Source organism: Neltuma alba, unplaced genomic scaffold, assembly GCF_004799145.2.
Source record: "Neltuma alba isolate B1F8T4 unplaced genomic scaffold, ASM479914v2 tig00011249_pilon, whole genome shotgun sequence".
Lineage (NCBI taxonomy): Eukaryota > Viridiplantae > Streptophyta > Magnoliopsida > Fabales > Fabaceae > Neltuma > Neltuma alba.
In genome coordinates, this window is record NW_021635966.1 from 66,280 (window position 1) to 92,307 (window position 26,028).

General features: G+C 34.7%; 4 protein-coding genes across 4 annotated transcripts; 3 read left to right on the forward strand and 1 right to left on the reverse strand.

Annotated features, from left to right (window-relative positions):
• The first annotated feature begins 8,232 nt into the window (after positions 1-8,232).
• LOC114762972 (uncharacterized) lies at positions 8,233-10,086 on the forward strand. The gene has a single exon (XM_028952570.1). The coding sequence runs from the start codon at positions 8,233-8,235 to the stop codon at positions 10,084-10,086; it is 1,854 nt and encodes a 617-aa protein (XP_028808403.1).
• A 10-nt stretch (positions 10,087-10,096) lies between these two features.
• Positions 10,097-10,987, forward strand: LOC114762973 (uncharacterized). The gene has a single exon (XM_028952571.1). The coding sequence runs from the start codon at positions 10,097-10,099 to the stop codon at positions 10,985-10,987; it is 891 nt and encodes a 296-aa protein (XP_028808404.1).
• A 5,520-nt stretch (positions 10,988-16,507) lies between these two features.
• On the forward strand, positions 16,508-17,596 carry LOC114762974 (vascular-related unknown protein 1-like). The gene is made up of 3 exons (XM_028952572.1): positions 16,508-16,867; positions 16,978-17,049; positions 17,208-17,596. The coding sequence occupies exons 1-3, from the start codon at positions 16,508-16,510 to the stop codon at positions 17,358-17,360; spliced, it is 585 nt and encodes a 194-aa protein (XP_028808405.1). The 3' UTR covers positions 17,361-17,596.
• A 7,074-nt stretch (positions 17,597-24,670) lies between these two features.
• Positions 24,671-25,228, reverse strand: LOC114762975 (uncharacterized). Its single transcript, XM_028952573.1, has one exon. It carries the CDS (start codon positions 25,226-25,228, stop codon positions 24,671-24,673), a length of 558 nt encoding a protein of 185 aa, XP_028808406.1.
• Between the last annotated feature and the right edge of the window lie 800 nt (positions 25,229-26,028).

The window sequence follows — 26,028 nt, forward strand, 5'->3', positions numbered from 1 at the left end:
TTTTGCTTGTCGTACAAAATTAGACTATTAAGTGATAGACCTATATATGGCCAAAAAAAATTGTACTAGTGGTAATTTCTTGGTAAAATGTCAACGCACCGCAGACTGCGCACACAAATAATATGACCTTGGCAAATCAGCTAATCTTGTACCATATGTCTGCTAGTAAATTTATCTCTATATGCTGTGTATCCGGGCAGCTAAAGTGGAAGTCAAGATCAAATGTAAAATTTTGGCCAAAACAAAAAAGATCAAATATAAATTGTTTCAAGAGTGGTTAATACTTATTTGTTAATTTTATTCTTATAATTAATGCTTAAAAGTAACTCATTTTATTTTTCTCCTCTCTAACCCTAGTTCACAACTTTACTTATCAATAAAGGCAAAGTTAAAAAAATTTAATTTAAAATAGATTTAATGAGTTTATTATCATTTTTAATATTGACAAAATAGTTAAAATGACTTATATGATGAAGTATGGTCTTGATATTATATTAATTGTGTGTGTTAAACGAAGATTTTATTTTTTAAGGGGCAGAAAATGTCGAACACACGATCGAGTAGTTTTTCATGGAACATTGAGATTGAAAACCAAGCACATTACACTCCAAATGGGACCTTTATGAAATTATTATGTGATTATGACACATTAACAACACCTCTAAGTAAGGTCGAAGGGATTCGTCAACGGTGGACCATATGGATGGCGAAAAAAACAGTTGGCCATATGATTGAAACGCGACAAAATGGTCGTCGTTTTGTGAAATTTTATTCTTGTTGTTGTTGTTATAACTAATGGGGGGGGGGGGATCGGGGCCGGATAGGCGTTTTTGGTGCGTGTTTTACATTTCATCGTGCATTATCTATATATATAAAGGCATCTATTCTCATTTATCCACATCTCATTTTTATTAATAAAATAATTTTCGCACAAGGAAATGCATTTTAAAATAGTAAACCAGGACAACTTCCAAACCGTAAGTGATTAAAACTTGAAAAAGCTAGTTTGTAAGAAGATGTGACTAATTCTATGCCACCAGCTATGGTAAGACAAAAGACACAAGTGTTATTCCAAATGTTAAGAGATAAATAATAGGAAAATAGTAAATTCCCATATGAAAGTGCGGAGCTGTATAGGAGAAATAAGTGTAATGACAAAAATACTAAAGCACACTTTAAAATTTACTGATGAAAAGGAGGGCTGGAACAAAAAAAACAAAAGGTGGCCTGATTCACACATCAAAAAGGAACTTGCATGAAGAGAAGAAAAATAACATGTAGGAGAACAGATTGCACGTAAGAAAAGATAAATAATACAAAAAATAAAAATAAGTTGCATAAGACGTAATTTGCATATACAGAAGTAGCATATGGAGAATTACGGATTGCAAATAAGGTTTATTGAACAGGACTTTTTAATTAATAATTTATTTAAAAATTTAATTGTTGACAGAGTATAATCGCACAATCCATAGAAATGGCTAATTTGAATAAAAATCGGGGCAGGAGGCTTGTATGTGTTTTGTGGAAAGGAGAGCAAGGCAGAAAGGAGGAGAGGATGGAGATGGATTTGTAGGTCCACATGTGTAAAGGTAGTTGTGGAAATATTTAAACCCCCTGTCCCTCTCATGCCATTCACAATTCCCCTTTCTTCACTGCTTTGCCTTTTTAATTTACGTCTTCTCTTGACCTTATTATTCACCTTCTTGTGACCAATAATTCCTCATTCTCCCTTTTTATTTAATTTATTATTCCATCGCCCAATGCAATAATATCTCTCTTACTCATATTTGCGCCTCTCAATTAAAACTCTCGTGACTTTTCGTTCTGAGCTTTCACCATAATTATTATATCTCCCTTTAATGTCCCCTACTTCCTAAAATCGTTTTTCTCCCTCAACAGCCGAGACTGAAATGCAGAGCATACAAGCAGTACATATTCAAAATTTCACTATATATTAAAAAACAAATTTACCTGTATTTAAAGCTGCATGTATTGAAAATATATAAAACAATGAAACCAAGAAAAACCATATATTAATGAAAAGGCTTGCTTTAAATAGGAACAAAATTAGAAAAAATGTAATAAATACTCCTCCATCGTATCTAAATGTGCCGTATAAAGAGAATCGAGGGAGTATTGAGTAGAAAGTTTCTAAAACAATCACAAAAGTGCGTATCTGCATCGACTAAATTTGTACCAATATAATTTTGATTTTTGCCAGCCAATAATTTAATTTAATTAATTAATCATATACTATATATATGCACTACTTCTGTTTCAAATTTGAAACCCTTTTTATTTTAGGGTGGTTGGAGGGTTCATAAATGAAATTTTGAGAGGGGGAAGTGATGGCAAAAGAGATAAAGGAGGATGATGAGGTGTAGGGCATATACAGGAAGAAGGAAGTGGGGATCCATATTGGGTTATGGAGGTAATGGTAGCTGTCATGAGGTTGAAGTCAAAGGGCAAGTAGTGGATCCCATCACCATTACTGTCATCATTGACTTGAAAAGGTTAATGGATGAGTAAACCCTAGCTACCTAACTGCCTCCCTCCTACATGAATCAGTCTTCTTCCTCCCCCTCTTCTTCTTCTTCGTCTTTCTTCTTCTCTTCCCAATTTAATTGATTAGGTCAAACCTGGAAAAGGTCTCTCTTGCCCAGTTCTTGTAAATTGTAGTGGCACCTAATTGGTTCTTCTCCCTCTTCAGATAGACTCAGTCAGAGCCATGCGAGTGTTCTTATTCAAGTACTGCTACTTCATATGTTCTCTAGCTTGAGGATTTTGTTATTCAAGTCCCCTTTTCCCATTAGCGCCTTACGTAAGTTAAAAGGTTGGATAAAATTAATTAAAATAATAAATATTTTTTTTAAAAAAGAGAGAAATACTAAAATTCATAAGTAGGCCTATGTTTTGAACAAATCACTAATCAGGCCATGAGGCAGAATTAAGAATTTATAAATGTTGTTAAAAGTCTAGGATACCCCTATGTGATTATAATGAGTTGTTATCTTTATATTTTTCTTCCTCACAAATTCTTTGCTTGAAATTTTTTTACTAGATTTTTCTGAAATTGGAAAATAGTAAATCTTTACTAGATGATAAGAAATTATAACCTCAATTCAGTTATTTCAGCACCCTCATCAATATAACAGTGTAGGTCATTGTTAGATTTTAATTTTGGATGGGTTTAATTTTTGTGCTTAGTTTTAATATCGATCCATCCTCCATATATACACCCATACAATTTTTTTAGTTAAACGAGTATTTTTTTTAAATAGAACATATGTAGATTTTAAGAATGGAAAACTTATTTAGACAACAAATTTTTTGTAGCTTTTTTAAGGAAAATATTATGATTTATTATTTTCATATTTCAGGAAAAGAATTTATGAGGGAGAAAAATATAAAAGTAACAGCTCATATTTTAATTATAGAGAGACATTTTGGTCTTTTAAGAATATTTATAAATCTCTAATTAGACCTCTTAATTTGACTAAGAATTTGTTCAAAACGAAGGTTTGATTTTAAATTTTACTATTTTAATTGGATTTAAATAGAATTTGAATATATTTACTAAAAATTCTCATAACAACCAAATAACTTTTTACAACAATGGAAGTTCTAATACAAGAAATGATAGCAGATTGTATCTGTCATCCTGTAGTCATTGAAGATTCCTTTTCATTGGGCCGCAACCTTAACAGTTATACAGCCCCTCAACATTGTTTACACAGACGTATCATTGTTGATCAAATTAATGTTATGCTGGATTGAAAATGTAGTCTCAGAACGTAAATAGAGAGGCACAAGTCCAGCACCGGCGCAATTGAAGCACATGGCCGGTCCCTGGAGAAGCAATGCTTCCTGGTACTATTAAATACTCTTCCAATCCTAAATATAAGACATTTATATAAGGACCGGAGGAATACATTACTCTAACAAAAGGGTCAAACTCAACTCAACTTTCTTGTTGCAGAAATCTATCCAATTTCAAAGTCACCCCTATTTAATTACTTCATTTTTCAATACTCACTACTCACTAGTCTCCCTGCTTTAATTTCTTTCATACTACTATAGGACATACCACGCGCCCTTGGGTCGATTTGATGATTAGGACTAGGTAAAAACAAGCTCACACCGATTTATCATTTCATACAGATTAATTATATTCCGCCACAAACAAATGTCAGCCAGCTTATTGACGTGTTCCTAATCTAATCACATATAAATAATTTATTTTCTTTTTTTTAAATGTATTGGTACAAAGCTAATTAAAAGCCGTTCTGTGAGAAAATAAAGCTTTCTTTATTTTATTTACAGTTTAGACAACAACAAAAAATCAATGTGGAACCCCCCACGTCAACTGAAATCTACTTTAGAATATTCTAACGATATCAAATTAAACAGTAATGGAAATTTACCAATTTCCCCTTAAGATATTGACTTTTTACGTGCCCCATTTTTTAATTATTGCTATTACAGAATTTATCATATTTGACTTCAAACAGTATTTTTAATTATTAATATAAAAGCTAATTGACTAATTTAAATAAATTAAAAATGTTTGTTGAGTTAGTTATTCATAATAATTAGATGTTTTCTTTTCTAAAATATTCTTATTAATCTTGTATTAGCTAAAAATGCCATTTGATTGAACATTTAATATGTCCAATCATTATACTTCCTCCGTTCCTTATTATAAGAGACGAATAACTGAATTACGTTGATAAAAAAAACAGTTAAAATTAGTTAAGAACAATCAATGTGTAAAAAATATAATCTTTTTTCCAAAAATGCCCTCATTAATAAGGAGAGAGAGCATGAGAGAGAACAATTAAATTATTGAAAGAAAGAGAAGTGGGAGGGAGAGAGAGTGTGAATTGGAGACAATAAATATGGGTAAAATAGGAAATCAACACAAAAAAGTAGAGACAACTTTTAAGTATCTCTTATATATAGGAACATGCCATAAGCATCAAATGTCTCTTATAATAAGGAACGGAGGGAGTAATAACTATCTAAGAAAAATGAATAAATATAAGAGATAAAGTGAATTAAGATTTTATATTTAAAACTAAATTAAAATTCAAACTAACTCATGTATTAAGAATCGGAAATAATATTACAATTGTTAGGTGATTAGATTAAGGTGGAAATTGGGAAAGTAAATATTTATTAATGGTTAGTAAACTAATCGTCAAGCTGGCAAAGAAATAAGCATTCTATTTGAGGAAACTATTTGACGATTTCAATATTGACTAACAAGTCATCATGTGTTATTGACGTGTGCGATTATACATGGAATATGAAATTGGCTCTTCAATTTCCTAATGATCGTTACATTAATAGTACGGCCCCCAGACTCCCTGCCACATATAGGGCTTTGCTTCCGATTGGTAGTGCATGGAAACACGCACCGCTCTCCCTTCCTTGCTTTTGTCCAGGTCACAAATTTTATTTTTTAAGTTTTTATCATTATATCTGGCAGTTCTATGACACAATCTGGAAGGTCGCTTCCACGGAATCTTCCAATATGAAATTTCAACTCTATAAGAATATTATTAAAATATTAAATAATAAAAAGTAGATGAAAAATTTATATTGTTAAAATTTGATATAAGTAGTTTAAAATGGTAAATTTTTATGATATAAAATATTATAATAATATTTTTACTTAATTTTAAATTTCAACTATTAAAATTTAATCCAATGATACAAAGATGAGGTGAAGAGAAAAGTTAATGGAGACATTCTTATTTCCTAAATACTCCCTCCTATGAGATACTCTTTTGATTCTTAATATAAGACATAATTGTTGAGTTGATCTTAATCCTAAAATAAAATCTATTTATCATATTTATCAATTTTTTTCTAAATTACCCATGTTAATACTCTCTCAACTATAAGAGGAGGGAGAATATTAAGAAAAATAATTATAGTGTTTTAAAAAATATCATTTTTTATAATTAATTAACCTACTTAACCTCTTTAATCTAATTAAATTAGTTAAATAAGTTTTACATTAATGACTGAAAAAGTATTATTTGCAGGATAAACGCTGTAATATTTAATTATAAGATACACATAAAAAAATTCTACAAGTTTAACTAACTTTTTTGCATTTTTATCTTTATTAATTACCTCTTATATCACTACCCCTCCAGTCATAAATATAAGTCACTTATAAAGAAAATTTTTTTATCACTTATGGTACATTTAATGTTTGTTTTTTGGTTTTATCTTTAGAGATGTTGAAATTAAAAGGGTACTGCTTATAATGGTGTGAACATGCTTAGATGAGCTAGCGCATTTGGATAATCTCAAGGCTCTTCAATTTTCCTTCTAGTGAAATCGATGGGAAATTAATTAATCACCATCCATATTCACGCATTAACGAGATGGTTATAAGAATTAGCTCGAATTGCCGGGCCATAGTGCCCTGACATTGTTTGGTGGTTGTTCTTTTCTTTAGGTGCAGTTAATTAATGCCTAGATATACACTGTGCCTTAAGTAGCTTCAATCTTTATGTATATCGGCCTTTGTCCCCAGCATTCAACTTTAATTTAATTACTCCTACCTTTTCCTGTGCTAATTGTGTAAGCATGGGACCAAGTTTATATGTGTGCTGTATATATGAAAAGAATTAGTCAATATTCAGTACGCAAAAGCAATAAAGTTAGTGTTTAAGGTTGTATATTTGTCATTATACTATATGCTTAGCCTACAAAAAACATACGTAGTACTATGTATTCGCTTGAGGACATTTATACATGTAAGATTGATGATATTGAAAGCTCGATCAATGGAAGGTTCGTATTGGCATAAAAAAAATTAATTGCATGATCTTCCATTAATGTTTGACACAGTTCTTTAAATGCATTGTTTATTGAATATAGGGCTTATTGGTAGATTATTTATTATGAAATTTAAACCCCTTCTTACTTGAGTATCGGAGTTGGTGGGCGTCCTAGCGTACTAGTATATTTGGGATTCAATTTTTCTTTTATCGTCAAGAAAAAGAAAGATAACGAAAGGAATAATAATAATTATATGTATATTCATGTATTCATGTGCATGTTCAGAATATTCATCCATATTAATTTCTCAATGTTTTCCCCCCTAATTTATTGATTCTGATGGGATCGGAAAGGCACTCAGTTTAGAAGGAAGATATATAACGTCTACTGTTTAAAAATACAGCCATGGCGGTTTGCGTCGTTATACGAATTTTATTAGTTCTTCTTTCTCCAGCTAACATCATAAAAGGTACTACCTCTGTTATTAATATAAGAACTCGTTTGATTTTTATTTTAGTAATAAATATAAGATTTCAATTCACTTTGTTTTTTATATTTATCCATTTTTTTCTAAAATCGTTCTTATAATAATGATAGTTTTAACCAATACGTTTGATTAGCAAAGATATTTTAAAAAAAAATAATACTATTTATTATAAATAACTAACTTAATTAGTTTTTTTTAATCTATTCAAACTAATCAGCTAGTTCTTATTTAAAGACTAAAGGGTGTAATTAAATAATGTGGCGTATAAAAATATTTTCCAAACTTTTACCATATCAGCTTTGTCCGGCCCAACAATAAAAATCACTTTCATCCACGTTAATCCAAATATATTACTTGTAAATATAAAAAGAGAAACCAAATGCACATCTCATCTGGACCATCAATATGAAGTTTAAAAGATTCGGATACGTTTTTTAAAATTATATTTTAAATAATTTTTTATTTTAAATTATGCAAAATATTATCTCCGGTCCTAATTATAAGAGCCAGTTGACTAATTTGAGAAAATTAAGAAAAGAAGTTAAGTTAGTTATTTGTAATAAATATGTGTTGTCTTTCCTAAAATATCTTTACTAATCAAGTATGTTAGCTAAAATTATAATTATTAGAAGGACTATTTTGGAAAAAATTGAGTAAATATGAGAGACAAAATGGATTAGGGTCTTATATTTAAGACCAATATAAAAATCAAACAGGATCTTATATTAAGGACCGGAGGTAGTACATGATAATGCCAACCTTTTAATTATCAAGTTAAAAATAAAATAATACAATGTAGAAGGAGGACAGCGACTTGGGTGAAAAAAGACGTCGGGAAGAGAGAACCTCGTGTTGTTGCTCCGTCGCCCACTGCGGCGGAACTAAGTTGAGAGCAGCACTCCGTCGCCCATTGCGGCGGAGAGAAAGAGAATCTTGCAGCGATGGAACAATCCTTGAGTGTCAAGCTGGTGGAGAAAGGAGAGAGAACTCCCATTACGGAAGAGAACCGCACCTCTAAGAAAGTTAAAACAACAGGAGAAATGAATGAAGGCTCGGACATGATTGTAGATGAGAATGGAGAAAGCACTTCTAAGGACGGTGGTTGGAGTACCGTTCAGAAGGAACTCTTTCAAGAACCTGAACCGGAAAATGTTAATCACTGTGACATGGAAGCAGACCCACACCACGATGTTGAGTCCATGAAGCAACCTCAAGAGTCATTCAAGGAGAAGCTCCTCAAATCCCAAGCGAGTAAAGTCAAAACTGCAGTTACGCCATCTAATGAGGTGATGATCGAGGAAGGGGACGTTTCGGTGGTAATGGATGGACTCATTCCCTCCATAACTTTTTCTCAACGAATAAAAGATCTACTGATTCAATGCATGAAGTTGGCTGTGGTGATCAAGGTCCTGGGTCGCTCCGTTCATCAAGACATACTGCAGTCCAAGATTATCACTCTTTGGAATCCACAAGGAGACTTTAAGCTCACTGAACTGGAAGGGAATTGTTATATGGTGAACTTTGAGAACGAAGCTGATTATCAAGTCACCCTACTGGGGGGCCCGTGGGTCATCCAAGGTCATTACTTGACAGTGCACCCATGGGAACCTACTTTATCACCGAGGAACTTGGAAATAAAGCAAGAGTTTGGATGGGTCAGATTACCTGGGCTTCCTTACCATTACTACCACAAGCACATGCTTAGAGCTATCGGGGAAGTGATTGGAAGAGTTCTGCGTATTGATTACAATACAGAAGATGTTGCGAAAGCGAGGTTTGCGAGATTGGCAGTCAAAATAGATTTAACAAAACCACTGGTATCCAAGATCAAACTAGACGGTATTACGCAATATGTAGAGTACGAGGGTCTTCCAACCATTTGTTACCATTGTGGCCGCTATGGACATTTAGATATTGCATGCCCATTAAAAGAACGGGCTTCAAGTAACGTCAATGAAGGTACAAGCTCACCGGAGGAACGCTCCGCAACGAAGACCGATGATCATCCTACAAACGCAACTTGGATGCGTGAGACTCAATCAAGGGAAGACAAACTCTTTGGCAAGTGGATGAAGGTCCCTTCAAGAGGACGGCGTCCTGCCAAAAGTAGCCAGCGAGGAACAGAGGGAAGTACTGCCGCCAATGTAAGGGGAGGGAATAGATTTGACCTTCTTAACACCCACGATGATAGGGATCAGGAACGAGGAGAAGACCCGAAGGGCAAGGCAAGCGAAGGAGTGGTAGCGTATCCCTCTGACCAGAAGAAAGAAGCTGTGGTGAAGTCTATGACTTCTAGGAATAAGAAAACAGAGAAAAAGATGAGCTCCAAGAAGACTGTTAACCAAGGCCATGTCAGAGACTCCATATTTGAATCCAGAGCCTATCAAGAGGCACGAATTCCTACAACGATCAATGAAGGGAACCACTCTGCTGTTGTACTCAATGAACCACGCATGCCCCTACAACCGAATGAGGAGATGTCCAAATCCAACGCTAAATCCATGACACCACGGCCCAGGACCACGTCTACGGCTGGTGAAGAAAATAGCCTCCCAAGACCCCCAGAAGGGAGCTCTTCCAAACTGGGCTTTAAGCTCCAGCCCAACATCAAAATAAAAAATCTTAAGCCCAAAGCCAAAGACGACATTGGATCACCATCTGAGGAACTTACTAAAGCACTGGCTGAAGCACTAGGTGCGACAATTCCATCAGATGAAGATATGTCTTTTATGGAAGCAGCAGAAACAGGCTTCGAGGATGACTCTGCCTCAGAGCGTTCAGACCAGGAACGGTAACTAGTTGATTATGAATCGTACATCATTTATTTGGAATTGCCAAGGAGCAGCATCAAGAAGATTCCATACTGTGCTTAAATCTCTTCTCCATGGATTTAAGCCTGATTTAATTGCTCTATTAGAACCAAGGATTTCTGGTGTTAAAGCCGACCGGGTTATCAAGAAGCTCAACTATCCTAACTTGCATAGAGTAGAGGCGGAAGGATTCTCTGGCGGTATATGGCTAATGTGGTCTGACCAGATCAAGGTGCACGTCTTACTCAACCACAAGCAATTCATTCACACTCACATTTGCAGCACAAACGGAGAAAGTCCATACTTATTTACAACAGTGTATGGTAACCCCAAACCCACCATGAGAGAAACACTCTGGGAGGACCTCCATTATTTATGCATCAATGAACGAGAGGCCTGGCTTCTGGCTGGCAATTTCAATGCCACCTTAACCAGAGATGAGCGACGGGGTGGAGCTCGAAGCTCTCGCTCAGGAAATAGGGCCTTCAAAGACTTTGTGCACACTACTGGTCTAATTGACTTGGGCTTTACTGGGCCTGAATTCACTTGGAAAAGGGGTAGTCTTTTAGTTCGACTGGACCGAGCACTCACCAACCAGACATGGATTGCATCTCAACCCAATGCCATTGTCATGCATCTTCCTAGAATTCAGAGTGATCACCGGCCATTACTCATTAAGCCCGAAGGCGAACCAAGAAAAAAAGAACCCATATTTCGTTTCCTTGCCCCTTGGATAGCTCACCCTGACTTCAAGAACCTCTTAGCAAAAAACTGGTCCAATGAAGAAAGTCTGGCCCGAAACATTGAGAAATTTATCCAAGCAGCTCATCTTTGGAACAGGGACACTTTTGGATCTATTGGCAAAAATAAGCGTATTTTACGGTAGAAAATCAATGAAGTACAGCAAGCTCTCGAAGCTAGTTCTTACTCAAGTAGCTTACTTGCAGCAGAACGCTCCTTGGTCAGTGAACATGAAAATGTTTGCTTACAAGAAGAAATGCTATGGATGCAGAAGTCAAGGAGCCAGTGGATCTGTGAAGGTGACAGGAACACTCACTACTATCACCTGAAAGCTTTGATTTGAAGGCGAAAGAATACAGTCTCAATGCTGAAGCTGGAAAACGGCTACTGGGAATCTGATCAGGATACTTTACGCAGGAAAGCTGTGGCCTATTTTACATAATTATACTCCTTGGAACAGATGCACCCACAGCAATATAGTTACTCAGGTTTGTTCCCTACTATTCCTGATTACACTTTGACACTGCTTGACTCTCCGATAACTAAAGCAGAAACTAAACAAGCTCTTTTTGACATGGCACCTCTAAAATCTCCGGGAGTGGATGGACTCCATGCTTTGTTCTTCCAGTCCCAATGGGAAACTATCGGTGACAACATTTACAAAGAAGTTAAAGCCATCTTTGAAGGAGGAGAAATCGACCCTTGCTTTAACCGTACTCAAATTGCTCTCATACCAAAAGTGAGTGAGCCTCAAACGTTAAAGGAGTTTAGACCAATTAGCCTATGCACTACTATCTACAAACTCATCACAAAGATCATAGCTAATTGGCTAAAACAAGTAATGCCTCTACTTACTCAGTCATATCAATCAAGCTTCATTCAAGGGCGCAATATCACCGATAATATAATTATAGCTCAGGAAGCAATTCATTCCATGAGAAGAAAGACTGGCAAAACAGGTTGGATGGCCATCAAAGTTGACTTAGAAAAAGCTTTTGATAAGCTCCGGTGGGACTTTATAGAGGATACCCTTAGGGATGCAAAAATTCCTGAGAAGCTGATCACCCTGATCATGAAGTGTATAACTAGTTCCTTCGTCCAAGTAATCTGGAATGGGAAACCTTCTGAATTTTTGAAGCCTTAGAGAGGAATACGGCAAGGTGATCCACTATCACCTTACATATTTGTGCTCTGCATGGAACGGCTCTCTCAAGTTATTAGCAGGAATGTAGACTCTAGCAATTGGCGCTCCATACAGATGGGTAGGAAAGGGCCTAAACTCTCCCACCTCTTCTTTACGGACGATCTTATCTCGTTCAGTAAAGCCACAGATTCACAGGTGCACCTTACTCGCCATATCCTTGAGGCTTTCTGCTATTCCTCCAGTCAAAAAGTAAGTCAAGCCAAGACCTGAGTATTTTTCTCAAAAAATGTTTCCCATCAGTATGCAAGGAAGATTTGTTGTGATTTGGGCTTTCAGATGACAGATAACCTAGGAATATATCTTGGAGTCCCATTGCTTCATAAACGGGTCACCAAGGACACTTACCACTACATTGAAGAAAAGATTCAGAACAAACTCACAGGTTGGAAGAGTAAATCACTTTCCCTTGCCGGACGGATCACCCTTGCCCAATCTGTTCTCTCCACTATTCCCTTGTATACTATGCAAACCACCAAGCTGCCGAAGATCAACTGTGCACGAATTGAAGCTCTAATTCAAAACTTTATCTGGGGCACTACGGACCAGCATAAGGGAGTTCATCTTATTAATTGGAATGCTGTGTGTCAACCTAAAGAATGTGGTGGTTGTGGGCTTAAAAAGCTGGAAAAGCACAACTCAGCTTTCTTAATGAAGATTGCTTACCATTTTATCACAAAGCTAGAAATACTATGGGTAAAGATTCTGAGAGCAAAGTAAAACTGGAATTGGATGAATAAGAACAAGAGCAAATACAAGAATGGATCCCACTTATGGCGAAACCTTGCAAACTTATGGGAGGATCTCGAGCTGGGCCTTCGTTGGGAAGTTGGGAATGGAGCAACCACTGGCTTCTGGACGCACCATTGGGTAGGAGAATTAGGACCCTTGCGTCACCTTTCGTACGCTCCAATCTCAGATGAAGAACTTCAGAGAACAGTCAGTGATTATGTGGATGACAATGGCAACTGGAAATGGGTTGAGTTTGAACACTTGTTACCACAGCCAATTTTGCAGCAAATAGCGAGCACTCCAACCCCACACATAACTAAACCCAAGGATGATTGTGTATGGCACCTTACAAGCACTCATAGCTTTACTGTGAAGTCAAGTTATAATTTGCTAATGATGAATGAATGGAATGAGGTCAATCCCAAATGGGATATTGCTTGGAAATGGCCAGGTCCATAGCGAGTCAGATCCTTCCTCTGGCTCGTTCTTGGCAATAAACTGCTTACCAACAGTGTCAGAGTCAGACGGCACATGGTAGAAAAAGATGATTGTGAAATATGCGGACAAGGGCCTGAGGATGCTGAGCATGTTCTCCGATCCTGTACTACAGCAACCTCGTGCTGGAACCTTGTAGTTCCTTCTCAATGCCTAAGGGAGTTCTACAACTGCTCCTTCAGCACTTGGTTACATCAAAATCTAGCCACTAATGATTCCAACCTTGCATGGTGCACTACCTTTGGACTCCTCTGCTGGAAGCTTTGGGAAATGAGGAACCGTAAGCTGTTCTGTAACGAGGACGTGCAAGCTTATCGTCTTGTCAATGAAGTGCTTGCCCTTAGTGAGCAAACCAAATGTGCTAGAGAAACCCACATGATAGTCCGATTAGGCTAATCTCTGGGCTTTGTGCCCTTTATCTTTAATTTCCTTTGTCATTATTTGTTTCTCTATGTACTCTTTTTGAATAATAAAAGTTCTTTACTCAAAAAAAAAAAAAATACAATGTGAACCGCTTTAAATCCCATCTGAATGGTCTTTAGATGGAGTCCACACTGGCACCAGCTCGAGACGCCAAGATCCGCATGTATTCTTTCCGAAGCATATTGGTGGGTGCTTTTTTTTTGGTAACACAGTTTTTTGTCACTCTTTTTACTTGGGTCGCATTGTCCGGGTGCTTTAAGTAATCAGTTAATGGGCTTACTCTGAGCTCAGACCCAAAATAATGAGATTGGGGGGATCCAATTCTGGTTCGTATCGTGTAGCCCATTCTACGGGATTGCCCCAACAGATGCACATTTGCCAATCATATCTCATATGCACTGTGGCCCAAAAAAAAATATCGCATGCACAAAATACACAATTATGGTTATTTTGATCTTCAGCTTTTGGGATAATCGGTTTTTCCTTTTCCTTTCTTCTCTTTTGTTGTTTTTTTTTGGGCTAAATCATTCCATGCTTTTCGATGAACCAGGAATAAAGGAAAATTTCTAATAGCATTCTAAATGTTCAATATCAAGGACAATGATTATATCAGGATGTTCTGTGTGTGCTGTGTGTGTGTGGCGTAATAGGTACTAAAGTACTCCTTTAAAATAAAATCTCAAAACGGGTATTCATTAATTTAAATTCATTAATGCATGCAAGAGTTCCCCACCCCCCCCCCCCAATTTCCCTACATATCATACTCAAAATTATATCAGTGGAGGGGTAACATATGATCGAATGATACCATGCTTTCATACATGCGGATATTTGCCATAATAATTTTCATCAAATCACAAAAAAGTTTAAAAATTTACTTGTACTATGATATTTAATTATTATGAAAATGGTTAACCGTCAACTAAACCCACGTTCATCATGTTTTTTATTAAAAAAAAAAAAGTAGAGTTAAGGTGCACCCATCTTAAACTATTTTCTCAAATACATCCAGTGTTTTGAAATAATAAGTGATGCAATTTCAGCCTGAAGTCATTTTTATTAAAATGGTACAATCTCATCCGTCTTTGACAAAAACCGTTACTTTGACTATCAAAGTGCTGAGTTAGCAAAGTTTGACCAAAAAAATCTTATTTGGCATGTGAAGAAAAAAAGTCGCTGGTGCTGTGTGAAGAGAAAACCTAAATATTCAAGAGCAAATAGCAAAATTTCAATACTCCTAATCAATTTTTCTTTTCTTTTTTCCCAGCAGAATCAGATTTCAAGAAACCTAAATCAAAATATATGTAGGAACCATAAATCAGTCAATATTCGGGAGATCCATACCATAAAACAGCTTCAAAAAGTTTGAAGGAGTTAAATAGATAAACCTTCAAGGTAAGCATATTAGAGTTCAGAGATAAACTAATCGAGGCACTCCTCTTCGATTTATATCGATGTTAACTTCAATATGTGATAACGTTGATCTCTTTCCATCATTTATTCAAGAAACGAACGGCGTCATCTTCATTCTTGCTCCATTTCTGCTACTACCGCCTTGCTTTTTGCTGCTTCTGCTTCTGGTTCTAATGCATGCGTTGCTCAGCATCTCACCAGATCTGATGCCCATCTGCTGGCTCGAGCCAGAGGGGTTGTGGATGCTATGAAGAAGACTCAAATGTAGCAGCAATTATCGATTTCTACGGCGGCGGCGAGCCGATCAAAGCCAAGGATAGGCAGCGAGGTCCCTGCATGTGATTATTGAGAACGAATCCCAAAATCACAGCTCCTCCGTCTCGCCTTCTCCAACTCCACTTCAACTTCAAATCTTCACTTCTTCTTCAATCTTAGCCGAATTATGATTTCTGGAAGCCTGAAAAACTCTTTTTGTTTTTTAAGGTCAAAAGCTGTTTATAAAATATTACATGAATTTTATGTTAGCTGCCCATTCATCTGCCAAATAAGATTCTTTTGGTCAAACTAACGATTTTGTCAGGTATGAATAAGATTTCACCATTTTAATAATTTTAAGCATGAAGTTGAACAACTTATTATTTTAGGACACTAAATGCATCTGAAAAAATGCTTCAAGACGTTGGGTGTATCTTGATTCAAAAAAGTATACTCTTATTATATCTTACTTTACTTTTTTTTTTTCAGTATAAGAGTTATTTAACTAATTTTAATAGACAAATACATTATTAGTTAATTATAATAGATTATATTTAATTTTTCAAGTTAGATAAATTAGTTTTGGTTGGAAAGATTAATAAATATCGGGACAAAATAAATGAAAATATTATGTTTAGGACCAAATTCAATAACCCATCTTGAGTACTAAAGGAAGTAATAAAAAGTAAGTTTAACAATAAATTAATATATAGAAAAGGTGATCTAGGCCTAATTTTTTAATATAATTTCCAACTGATTAATTGTATTTAGTTGAAAGGTGAGTTTATCCGATGAGGGAAAATAGCTTCCAATTTCGAACTTTTTTCCCTTTTCAATCCACAAAGGTCAACCCCCTCCATGTCTATGTTTTGTTTTTAGCTTGCACGTCCCCTCTCTCTCCCTAGGTATAGCCTTGGTTTTCTGTTGCAATTTCAACTGTTGATTTAACGTCCTCTGAGCATTCCCTGGCCCACCCTCAAGATTCTACATCATGCTGTTCCCTTTAATTTCGTCCACATTCTTTTCTCATCCCCATTTTCCCTTCTCTCTTTATAAATCCTTCCCTCTTCCTTCTCTCCTAAACCCTCCTCCTCCATCCTTAGATCACTGGATCTCTCTCTCTCTCTCTCTCTGAACTCATCCTCCATGGCCGAACCAGCTTCTTCTTCTAAGAAAGACTTAATAGTCTGTGCTGATCATGAGGGGGAGGAAAGTGGGTGGACTTCGTACTTCGAAGATTTCTCATCAAATACAGATTCTTCTTGTTTCAGTTCGTGTGGTGGTGGCTCTTCCCCTTTGGTCTCAGATGCTGCTTCTTATTGTGCTGCATGCAAATCCTCACACCACCACAACCATCATCTTCTTTCCTCACTCTCTTCAAATAATTATGGGGTTCCCCCAAATCTTCCTGATATGAAGCTCAGATTCAAGAAATCACGAGCCAACTTGATTTCAGAAGATGACCCTTTGGAGGACACTGCTACTTCTCCTCTCAACAGTCCCAAGGTACGTATATAGATAGGTTATTCAGCCTTTCCTTTTCCTCTTTTTATTTCCTCTTCACCATCTGTGATGTTATAGGTATGTATATATATTACCATTTGTTTTAATTTTAGGATGGAGATTTGAATCCATCTGAGATGATTTCCAGAAAGACAGCCGAACATGATCTATATGCTGATTCTACGGTAAGCTTAGATCATTATTCAGTATGTTAAGTATTTTCCGTAAATTAATTAATCAGTAGAAGCTAACACTTGATATTTAGCTTTATTTCTCAGCATCTATTTTAGTAATAAGTTTCTCTGGTTTAATTTATAACGATATGTCGGTGATGATTGTGTAGAGTGAAAGATTTACATCGGAGAATATCTCAGATTCGAAGAGAGATGAAATTCCCAAGAAAACCAAAGGAAAGAACAACATGAACTACAAAAACCTGAAGAAAAGAGGGCTCAGTTTGTTTCCCTTGTCCATGTTGGTTAATTATTTTGGGTGACTGATCATAATAATTTGCCCATGGCTCGTCTCTCCCCCCCCCCCCAAAAAAAATCCTTCCCCTCCTTTTTGCTCTTCCTCTGCTTAAAATGCTGGAGATGCACACAGAATACAATGACTGTGGTATTTTGATTGTTAGTGGCGAGAAGAGAGCTGTTTAAGTTTGGCGTAGGTAAAAAGCATAAAGAGTGTATTATTGGTACAGTGTATAATAGCGAGGTCTCTATTATTTCATGACTTATTTTGTTTGGAGGAGTGTCAAAGTGTGGTGATCTTATTTAGTAACATGGCACCTATTTCTGGTTCAAATGATAATAGCAAGCCTAGCAATTATATACGAAGTTCAAACAGGAACTTATTTAGCCAGATTTCATATGACGGCTAAACTGTGAAATTACGACTTATACGTAGGAACTAATTAAAAATATGAAAAACAGGATATTGAAGACACATGAATGCATGAAATCAAATAGAGAAATTCAATTTTAGGTTATTATAATCAACATTATTGATTAAAAGCTAATAATGATTAACTTTAATTTTCTGCAATAGGATTTAATTTGATAGCAAAGTCTTGATTGAGGTCTGACTTGAACAGGCAAGTAGATTAATTTCTGTAATAGCATGCTAATCTTTAATTAAGTAATCTGACACTACCTCCATTCCTTATTATAAAAATTTATTTGAATTTCAATTTAGTCTTAAATATAAAACCTCAATCCATTTTGTTTTTTATGTTTATTCATTTTTTTCAAAATAATCCTTATAGTAGTTGTACATGTTGAAGGTTTCATCAAATAGTAATTCTAGCTAACATACATTATTAGCAAGGGTATTCTAAAACAAACAATACCTATTTATAACAAATAACTAATTTAACTAATTTTTTTAATTTTCTCAAATTTGTCAACTAGATTTTACATTAAGAACTAGAGATAGTATACACTGATTAAGAGATTTGTCTAAACCGATAATCACTTTATTCAAAGAGAGAATAATAACACAGCCCTGCAGCTGGAAGATGAAATTGCTTGGTTAGTTGGACTGTGGGAAGAATTGAATTGAATGGATACATAATACGGCACATTTATTTAACTAAGGGGAAAAGTAGATTGATAGGTTCAAATATTATTAATTCTTCTCCTACCTCCTGCAGGCCATTCATTTTAATTAAAAATATTAAGAAACGGCTGCAACAAGAGAAGACCCCTCCATGTGATGAAGCATTAATTTAACACAGGAGAGCACAGACGCCTTAAGGACATTCTCACTTAAAAATTCCACCAGCAAACCTTGTCTTTGACCACTCTCTATTATTCTCTCTCTTCTATACGTACACCTATGTTCAAACAACTATTTATTCATAATTTTTATTCATTATTAATTTTGAGGATCCGCTTACATGTAGGAAGTATGTGTGTGTATATATATATATATGAAGGTTCTTGGTTATGATGATTTATAAGAAACTTATCACTTTTTTTGTGGAAAAAATTACTACTACTTTGGTTATTAAGAAAGATGTTAATATGCCCTATCATGGTTGTAAATATTAAAATAATCATACGTTTAAAAAGGACAATAGTGTTAATGATTCTTAAGAGACCCAAATATTATTCTTCTCACTAATTTCTTTAAGAGTTATTCCACCACCATAGATAAATGTGAATGTGACACTCCTCAGGATTAAACAAATTCTTCTTGCAACAAACATGGTGACAAAATAGCAGAAACAGAATATAACCCAGCAACACAGGGAGAGAAGAAGTAACAGGATCTGAATGTTGGGCACCGCACTAATGACCATAAAACACAATTAAACCTTTGGTTTTATATGTTACCACAATATGCACGACATCCTCCTTCTCCTCTAGCCCCATTCAATAGCCTAATAATATATGATAGGTCCTTATTATAAGACCCCGTTTAACTTTTTATTTGGTCCTAATTATAAGACCCCAATCCATTTGTCTCTTATATTTATGCATTTTTTTTCCAAGATAATCCTTCTAATAATGATAGTTTTAGCCGATATACTTAATTAGCAAGGATATTTTAGGAATGACAACACTTATTTATTATAAATAACCAACTTAACTTACTTCAATCTCTTCAAATAAGTCAATTGGGTCTTATAATTGGACCGGAGGAGTAGTATATATATACTTGAGCTCCCTCTCTCTTAAGCAATGTGAGACTTCATTTTTGACATACTCACTCATATTCAAAACATAAATGAGGGACAAAAAAACAAACACACAATATGGTAGTGGCATGATGTCCAATATATATACAAATTGATGCCTGTAAAATTTTGTCTATTAAATTACTGATTATGATATTAACTAAGGTTCATAACTCAGTAATTTATTTAGTGAGTAATATTGTTTCACATACGTGATAAATACCACAAGTAGTACTACAGATTAGCTAGGTTCCGTACTATTAGAATGTACGACAATTGAATCGAGTGTGGACACTCGCAATCCACCACGACTTAGGTAGACTAGTAAAAGAGATCGAGAACAGTGCAAAAACCTAATATAAAATACTAAGTTATTGTTCTCGATTTTGAAAATTTTCTTCATATTGATGGAAAAACAGGCAAACTAATATCGACTCAGAATATTTTTTTTAATACTTTTACCTAGTTAAGACGTGCATGGAATATTATGCTTAATCAAACATTAAAAAAAAGAAAGATCTAAATATTCCATTAAGCCATTGTAACTTCAAGCAGCTTATTACAAAAAGAATCAGTGTTTGGTGAAACGTCATCAAGATTTAAATTGCCAGAATAAACTCGCTCATACACATTAACTGATATCCAGTCACCATCATGGTATGTATATCTACACACACATATATTTATGTAGGTATGCATATATTGTGTATGTGATACAAAAAGGGGGCGACCTATTGACAAAGATTTTGTATTCCACGGTATGATCCAAGTTTTAGCTGATCCATAAAGTTGGATTAGACTGATAACTATTAATGATAATAATATAGTTGTCTCCTGTGATCATACTCCCTCTGGTTCTATTTATAAACTTCAAATTTAGAGAGAGATATGATCCATTTTATAAGATTCAATTTGGGATTTGTCTAAACATCTAATGCGATTTTTTAAAAAAATTTTGCTCTTAATTATTTATTCTCTCTCCTTTACCATACATTATTGTCACATTTTCCTGTATATTCCCTTTCATTATTTTTTTCCTTTATTATAAGCGAATATTTGGAAGCAAAATTATATTTTAACCCATTTATTATTTTTAACTAATTTTAACTACGTGTTTATTATTTGTGAATTAGTTATTTGAAGCTTATAATAAGAACTATAGGAAGTATGAATTAAACCTCATCAATGGATATCAATTTATGTGAACCCATGAACCTGGCTATATATTGGCTAACATCACAGGTTAGGTAATCAATCATATGGTTAACAACCCATTAATAATGATGCCATTTGTGTCTTGGATTGGTGGATCAACGATCTAATTATAACTCATTCATCCCAAGTGGAATCGACCTCACCTTTACTGAAAATTTTTAACTCAATTTTGTTATATGTATCTCATTTTGCACTTACTAATTCACATTAATCGCGGTAAAAACTGGATAATTTTAACCATGGAACTATAAGAAATCTTTTTCTGTCATGTAATGTCTCTTTCTGGTACAACTACTCCTCCGGTCCTTAATATAAGACCCATTTAACTAATTTGATTAGATCAAGGAAGTTAGGAAAGTTAGTTAATTATAAGAAATATGACACATTTTTCCTAAAACACCACAATTATCTTAATACCTCATCTCCCTCTTTTACTTGATTATGGTTGAGAGAATGTCTATGGGGGTAATTTAGAGAAAATTGATAAATATGATAAATGAGTCTTATATTTAGGACCAAAACCAACTCAAGAATCAGGTCCTATATTAAGGACCGGAGGAGTATTATCTAGACGAGTAAAATATCATTTTTTTTAAAATTAATAACCTATCATAATCTGCAAACTAGGTATTTAATTTAGAGATATACAGCACAACCCTCCTATTTGATAGGATTGGGTGCCACGTCTTGCAAATTTCAAGTTTCCAGTTTTCCTTATTGTTTTATTTTAATAATAAGCAAGCCTTTTCAATAATTATTTCATCTATATTTCTAGTTCTGACAAAGTAGTAAAATCAAACATTTATTAATTAAATTTAGTCCCCAGCAACAACAGTATTATATCCCTCATCGTGCGCGTCAACAACCCTTGGAAGAATGATACACATGTAATGATGCAACTGTCATAATTGCATGAAGCAAAAAATTTGGAGTATATGGTGTAAATGTGTCCAATTGTAATTTGTCAGCAGTTATAATTTAAGTCATTAATCACTAATCAAATGATGACTGGTGGGAGGTTGGACTATAATACCATATTGATTGCTAAACAAAAGGCCATCATATTCGCTGTCGAATCAACATCTTGTACGTGTTTGGATAGTACCCCTGTTCAGCGATTCTGATGTCCTCTCCCGAGTTTTTTTGACAAAATTTTTTAAGTTAATTATTTATTAAAAATATGTCTTACGAGTAATTTTTTTCAAATATCCTGTTTAACTATTTGTGTTGAAATTAAATTATTTCTCGATAAAAATCTCTTAATAAAATATAAGTTTTATAAATAAAATATATTAAAATCTTATATTTAGAATCAAAATAAATACCTAGATAACTCCTATTGTTAAAATAAGAGGAAGTATATAATTCCAAGACTCATTATTATGCACAATTAAATCAGAAGAAAATAGAGAAATTAAGTTTACACGCCTCCTCTTCCTCTAGAAGACAATATAAAACACAGTAAATTGACGATGAATTTTTACAAATTTCGTCAAAAAAAAAAAGATCACCGTTAGTTTGATTATTGATGGAATTCAGTTGCTAAACTGAAAATGGATAGAGATGAGATTTCTATAAATTTGCCTTCATTTTATTTTTTTGCAAAAATAGAATAATGGTAGCAGTCACTGATCTTTCCTCTTATCTTTGCCATATGTCACTCTGTATCTCTCTAATTGTTCTTATATGTTTGTATGGCCAATATACTATATTGGGCAAACTATATTATATATACATAGACATATATATATGATGTGTGACACACACAAACACAAAAACAAAAACAAAAAAAAAGGGGTACGTGGAGTGTGAAGGCAGATAGAAAGCGAAGGAAAAGGAAGAGGCGAATGAAGTAGTCAAATACTGTGGCCCCGCCGTGCAGCGAAGGAATAGAACATTATCAACAAAGCAGCATGTGCCAGCCTTTGACACTCAAATGCTAGGTAGCTAAGCTACCCCATATTCCTCTGTCAAGAGTCAATTTGCTGCTTTTCTTTCTTTAATTTGTATGTCATTTGCCTATACAGTACTGTTTATGATGTGTATTTGTATTATAACTCATCCCGTGACCAAGGAATTATTATAAGCCCCATATCATCTCATTATTATTTATATTTATATATTACATCCGCCATTATATTGATTGTGAATGCAAGCAAAGTTTTTGAAAATTGACACCTTGCTCTCTTTTAATTTCTTCTCACATGACTAACCCCATTCACTTTCTTCCCACTTCCATTCACATTACCTTTCAATTTCTTGCCCCAGCTTTCAGAGTCAAATTATGATAAAAACTTCTACCTCCGACGATTAACATAATAGCTGCTTTGACATTCAATTTGGTTATACATATAAGACCTTAATCAACTTTTTTCTCTTATATTTATCCATTAATTTTTCTAAATTAGTCCATAATTGTACATGTTAAATGTTCCATCAAATGGTAGTTCTAGTTGATACACATGATTCGCAAGGGTATTTTAAGTAAAACAACACCAATTTATTACAAATAACTAATTTAACCAATTTTTTTATTTATTCAAACTAGTCAACTAACTCTTATATTAAAGACCAAAAGTAATATTACATACAATTGAAAAACGGTTGCACTTGCTTTTTAAACAAGCTTCTTGAATGGGAGAACCTTTCGGCAATTTTCCCAATAAAAAATGAATCAAAAGCATGAGAACGAAAAGTTTCTAAAATCTTAATTAAACATATGCACTATTAGAATTGAGAGGAAAATATTACTTCGGTGCATGAATGAGCATAATAGGGTAGCTAGGGTGGCTCAGATATAATGACTTCAAAATGAGAGTTCGTATTAAAAAATTAGACATTATCACGTAACTCAGAAACCATTGAAAGGGGCGATTGCTTATAAAATATAGATCAGTGGCCGGAGTTGTGTTTTGCCTCAGGAATGGTATTCTCTTGTCTGTCTCAATTCCCAGCCACCACCCTCTTCAATACTTGTCTTCTACAATCTCTCCCTCCTTCTCCCCCACCCCAAAAAAAAAAAAAATCTATCACACACACACACACACAAAGCACATATCCCTATCAGAAAGTGTAAGCTATTCCAAATTGTGAGTAAATCTTTTGAGCTCATGTCTCGGGCTGTGTGGCCCTTTGATTTCATCCACCTCCGGACCCACACACACACATAAATGAAATTCTCCCACCGAAACTAGCTCAAGTCTCTGCTTAATTTAATATAAAGTGTCCAACTTAAAGAAGCTATGTTCTCTTTAAATTACTAATTAATAATTAGATCCTGTCTTGGCCTCCCCATGTGCAACGACCCTCTCTTAATTACGACACAAATTTATAAACTTTCATCAACATGTAATTAATTATTAACTAAAGTAGTGGTATAAACTATAAACTATGGTTTGTAGATTAGGAAGCAAGGTATCTTTATTCGGTGTCATGTACATAAGACTCATCGCTCCGAATTTTTGTCCATCATTATTATTCATTTTGTACCGACTGATAGAATTGTGCGTATTTTTAATATGTGATTTTTTCCCCACATGTTAAAAGAAGACTTAGACGACAAGTCACCTTAAATTAATCACCAAAGCTTCATTGTCCCAAAAATATATAATTGAGCTTGACCAAAGAAGCATCCCGTGCGCCGCGAGTTTGCTATCTATATATTTGTCATTGGAAATATATATTGACGGAGAGAAGCTTGACGCTAAAAATTAAATTTCTTTTATTTTTGGAAATTTTAGTGTTCTATAATTACAACATCTTGAATAAAAAATTATACAAAAAAGAATATTGAAGAAAGAAGGAAAAGTTTCTACCCGTCTATTTCAATGTTCCCTGACCAAATCCATCTTACTATTGAACGACACATATATGAATAGTCTTGGAGCAAGAAATAGCAGGCTTCCAAAGAATCATAACTTGATTTTGGATACACACTTAGAATCAACGCCCAATGAAGCAATATGAAGAGAGATGTCACAAGTGTTATGAACCGTCGCTTTCTTCTTGAAAATCTTCAGCATCGTTGCTTTTCCAGGAAGTGTAGCCACCGATCTCAGAACCACCGTTCCGTTTTCTTCTGCAATTTCTTTCCAAAAATTGGGATCTTTTATCAACTTTCCAATCATAAAATCTGCAGAAGTTGTCAAATTCACCGTCCTTCTCGCCGGAATCCTTTTACTTTCCAGTGGAACTTCAGCCACGACGATGTCCTGAAAGTTCACATAACCAGTGGAATTCTCGTAACTAAAACTTCCATAGTTCCGATTCACTATCGTAACCGCCATTTTCACAGTCACATTTCCTGATAAACCATTGGGAAACGGAAAACCCATGGGTTTCACAGTAATTTCAGGATTCTTAGGTTTGAAGACGGTGAAGATTAGGGTAATGATCACAGTGGCAAGAATGATCAAGAAGACGAAGAACACAGCAAGGCAGATCTTGAGACCTCTCTTCGGGATGTTCATGGTTCTTGATTCTGGGAATGTAATATTAAGAAAAATGAAGGATTGGGACGATCAAGTATGTAGAGAATCTGAGATATCTATCAGTGAATACTGAATAATATATATATATATATATATATGTATATGAGTGTGAGGAAACTGAATTGATTCTCTGGATAATGTTTCCTTGTAATAGGGATATAGTGTGATCGTGATTCATGAATATTGCTATAAATATGTAACTGATTTAGAGTGCAAAATTGAAATTTTCCTGTTCGGATGGGCATGATCGTCACAAAACGTGCGCGGAAGACAAATTGACGTTATTAGAACATATTAATGTCTTTATTACCGGCAATGAAGTTGAAGAATAAAATGGAGATACGTTTGTTTGACGGTAATGCTCTTTATGTATGGGCTGGTACAGAGTTAAATTAATCATAACCAATTAAAAGGTCGCATTCACGATTATGTTTATGATGACCAATGATTATGGAATACTAAGGCAAAGACAAAATTATAGTCAGTAAATATTCCTAAGAAAAACTATTCGCATCTTTGTTTCTTTGTGATTTTCTGATCATCCATGATCCGAAATCTAGCCACGCACATAGACCTGTAGTCCATGGCCCTCAACCTTCACGATGTACTTGATAAAAAAACACGAGATGAAATAATAGAGAAGACTAATTAATATATATATATTACCGCCACAATTTTTCTATTTAATCTTCTCTCCAAATATGTAAATACATAAATGGAAAGGATCAATTTAATCAATTTGCTTGTGTTTCTAGGCCCCACATCCATTTGTGGATTTG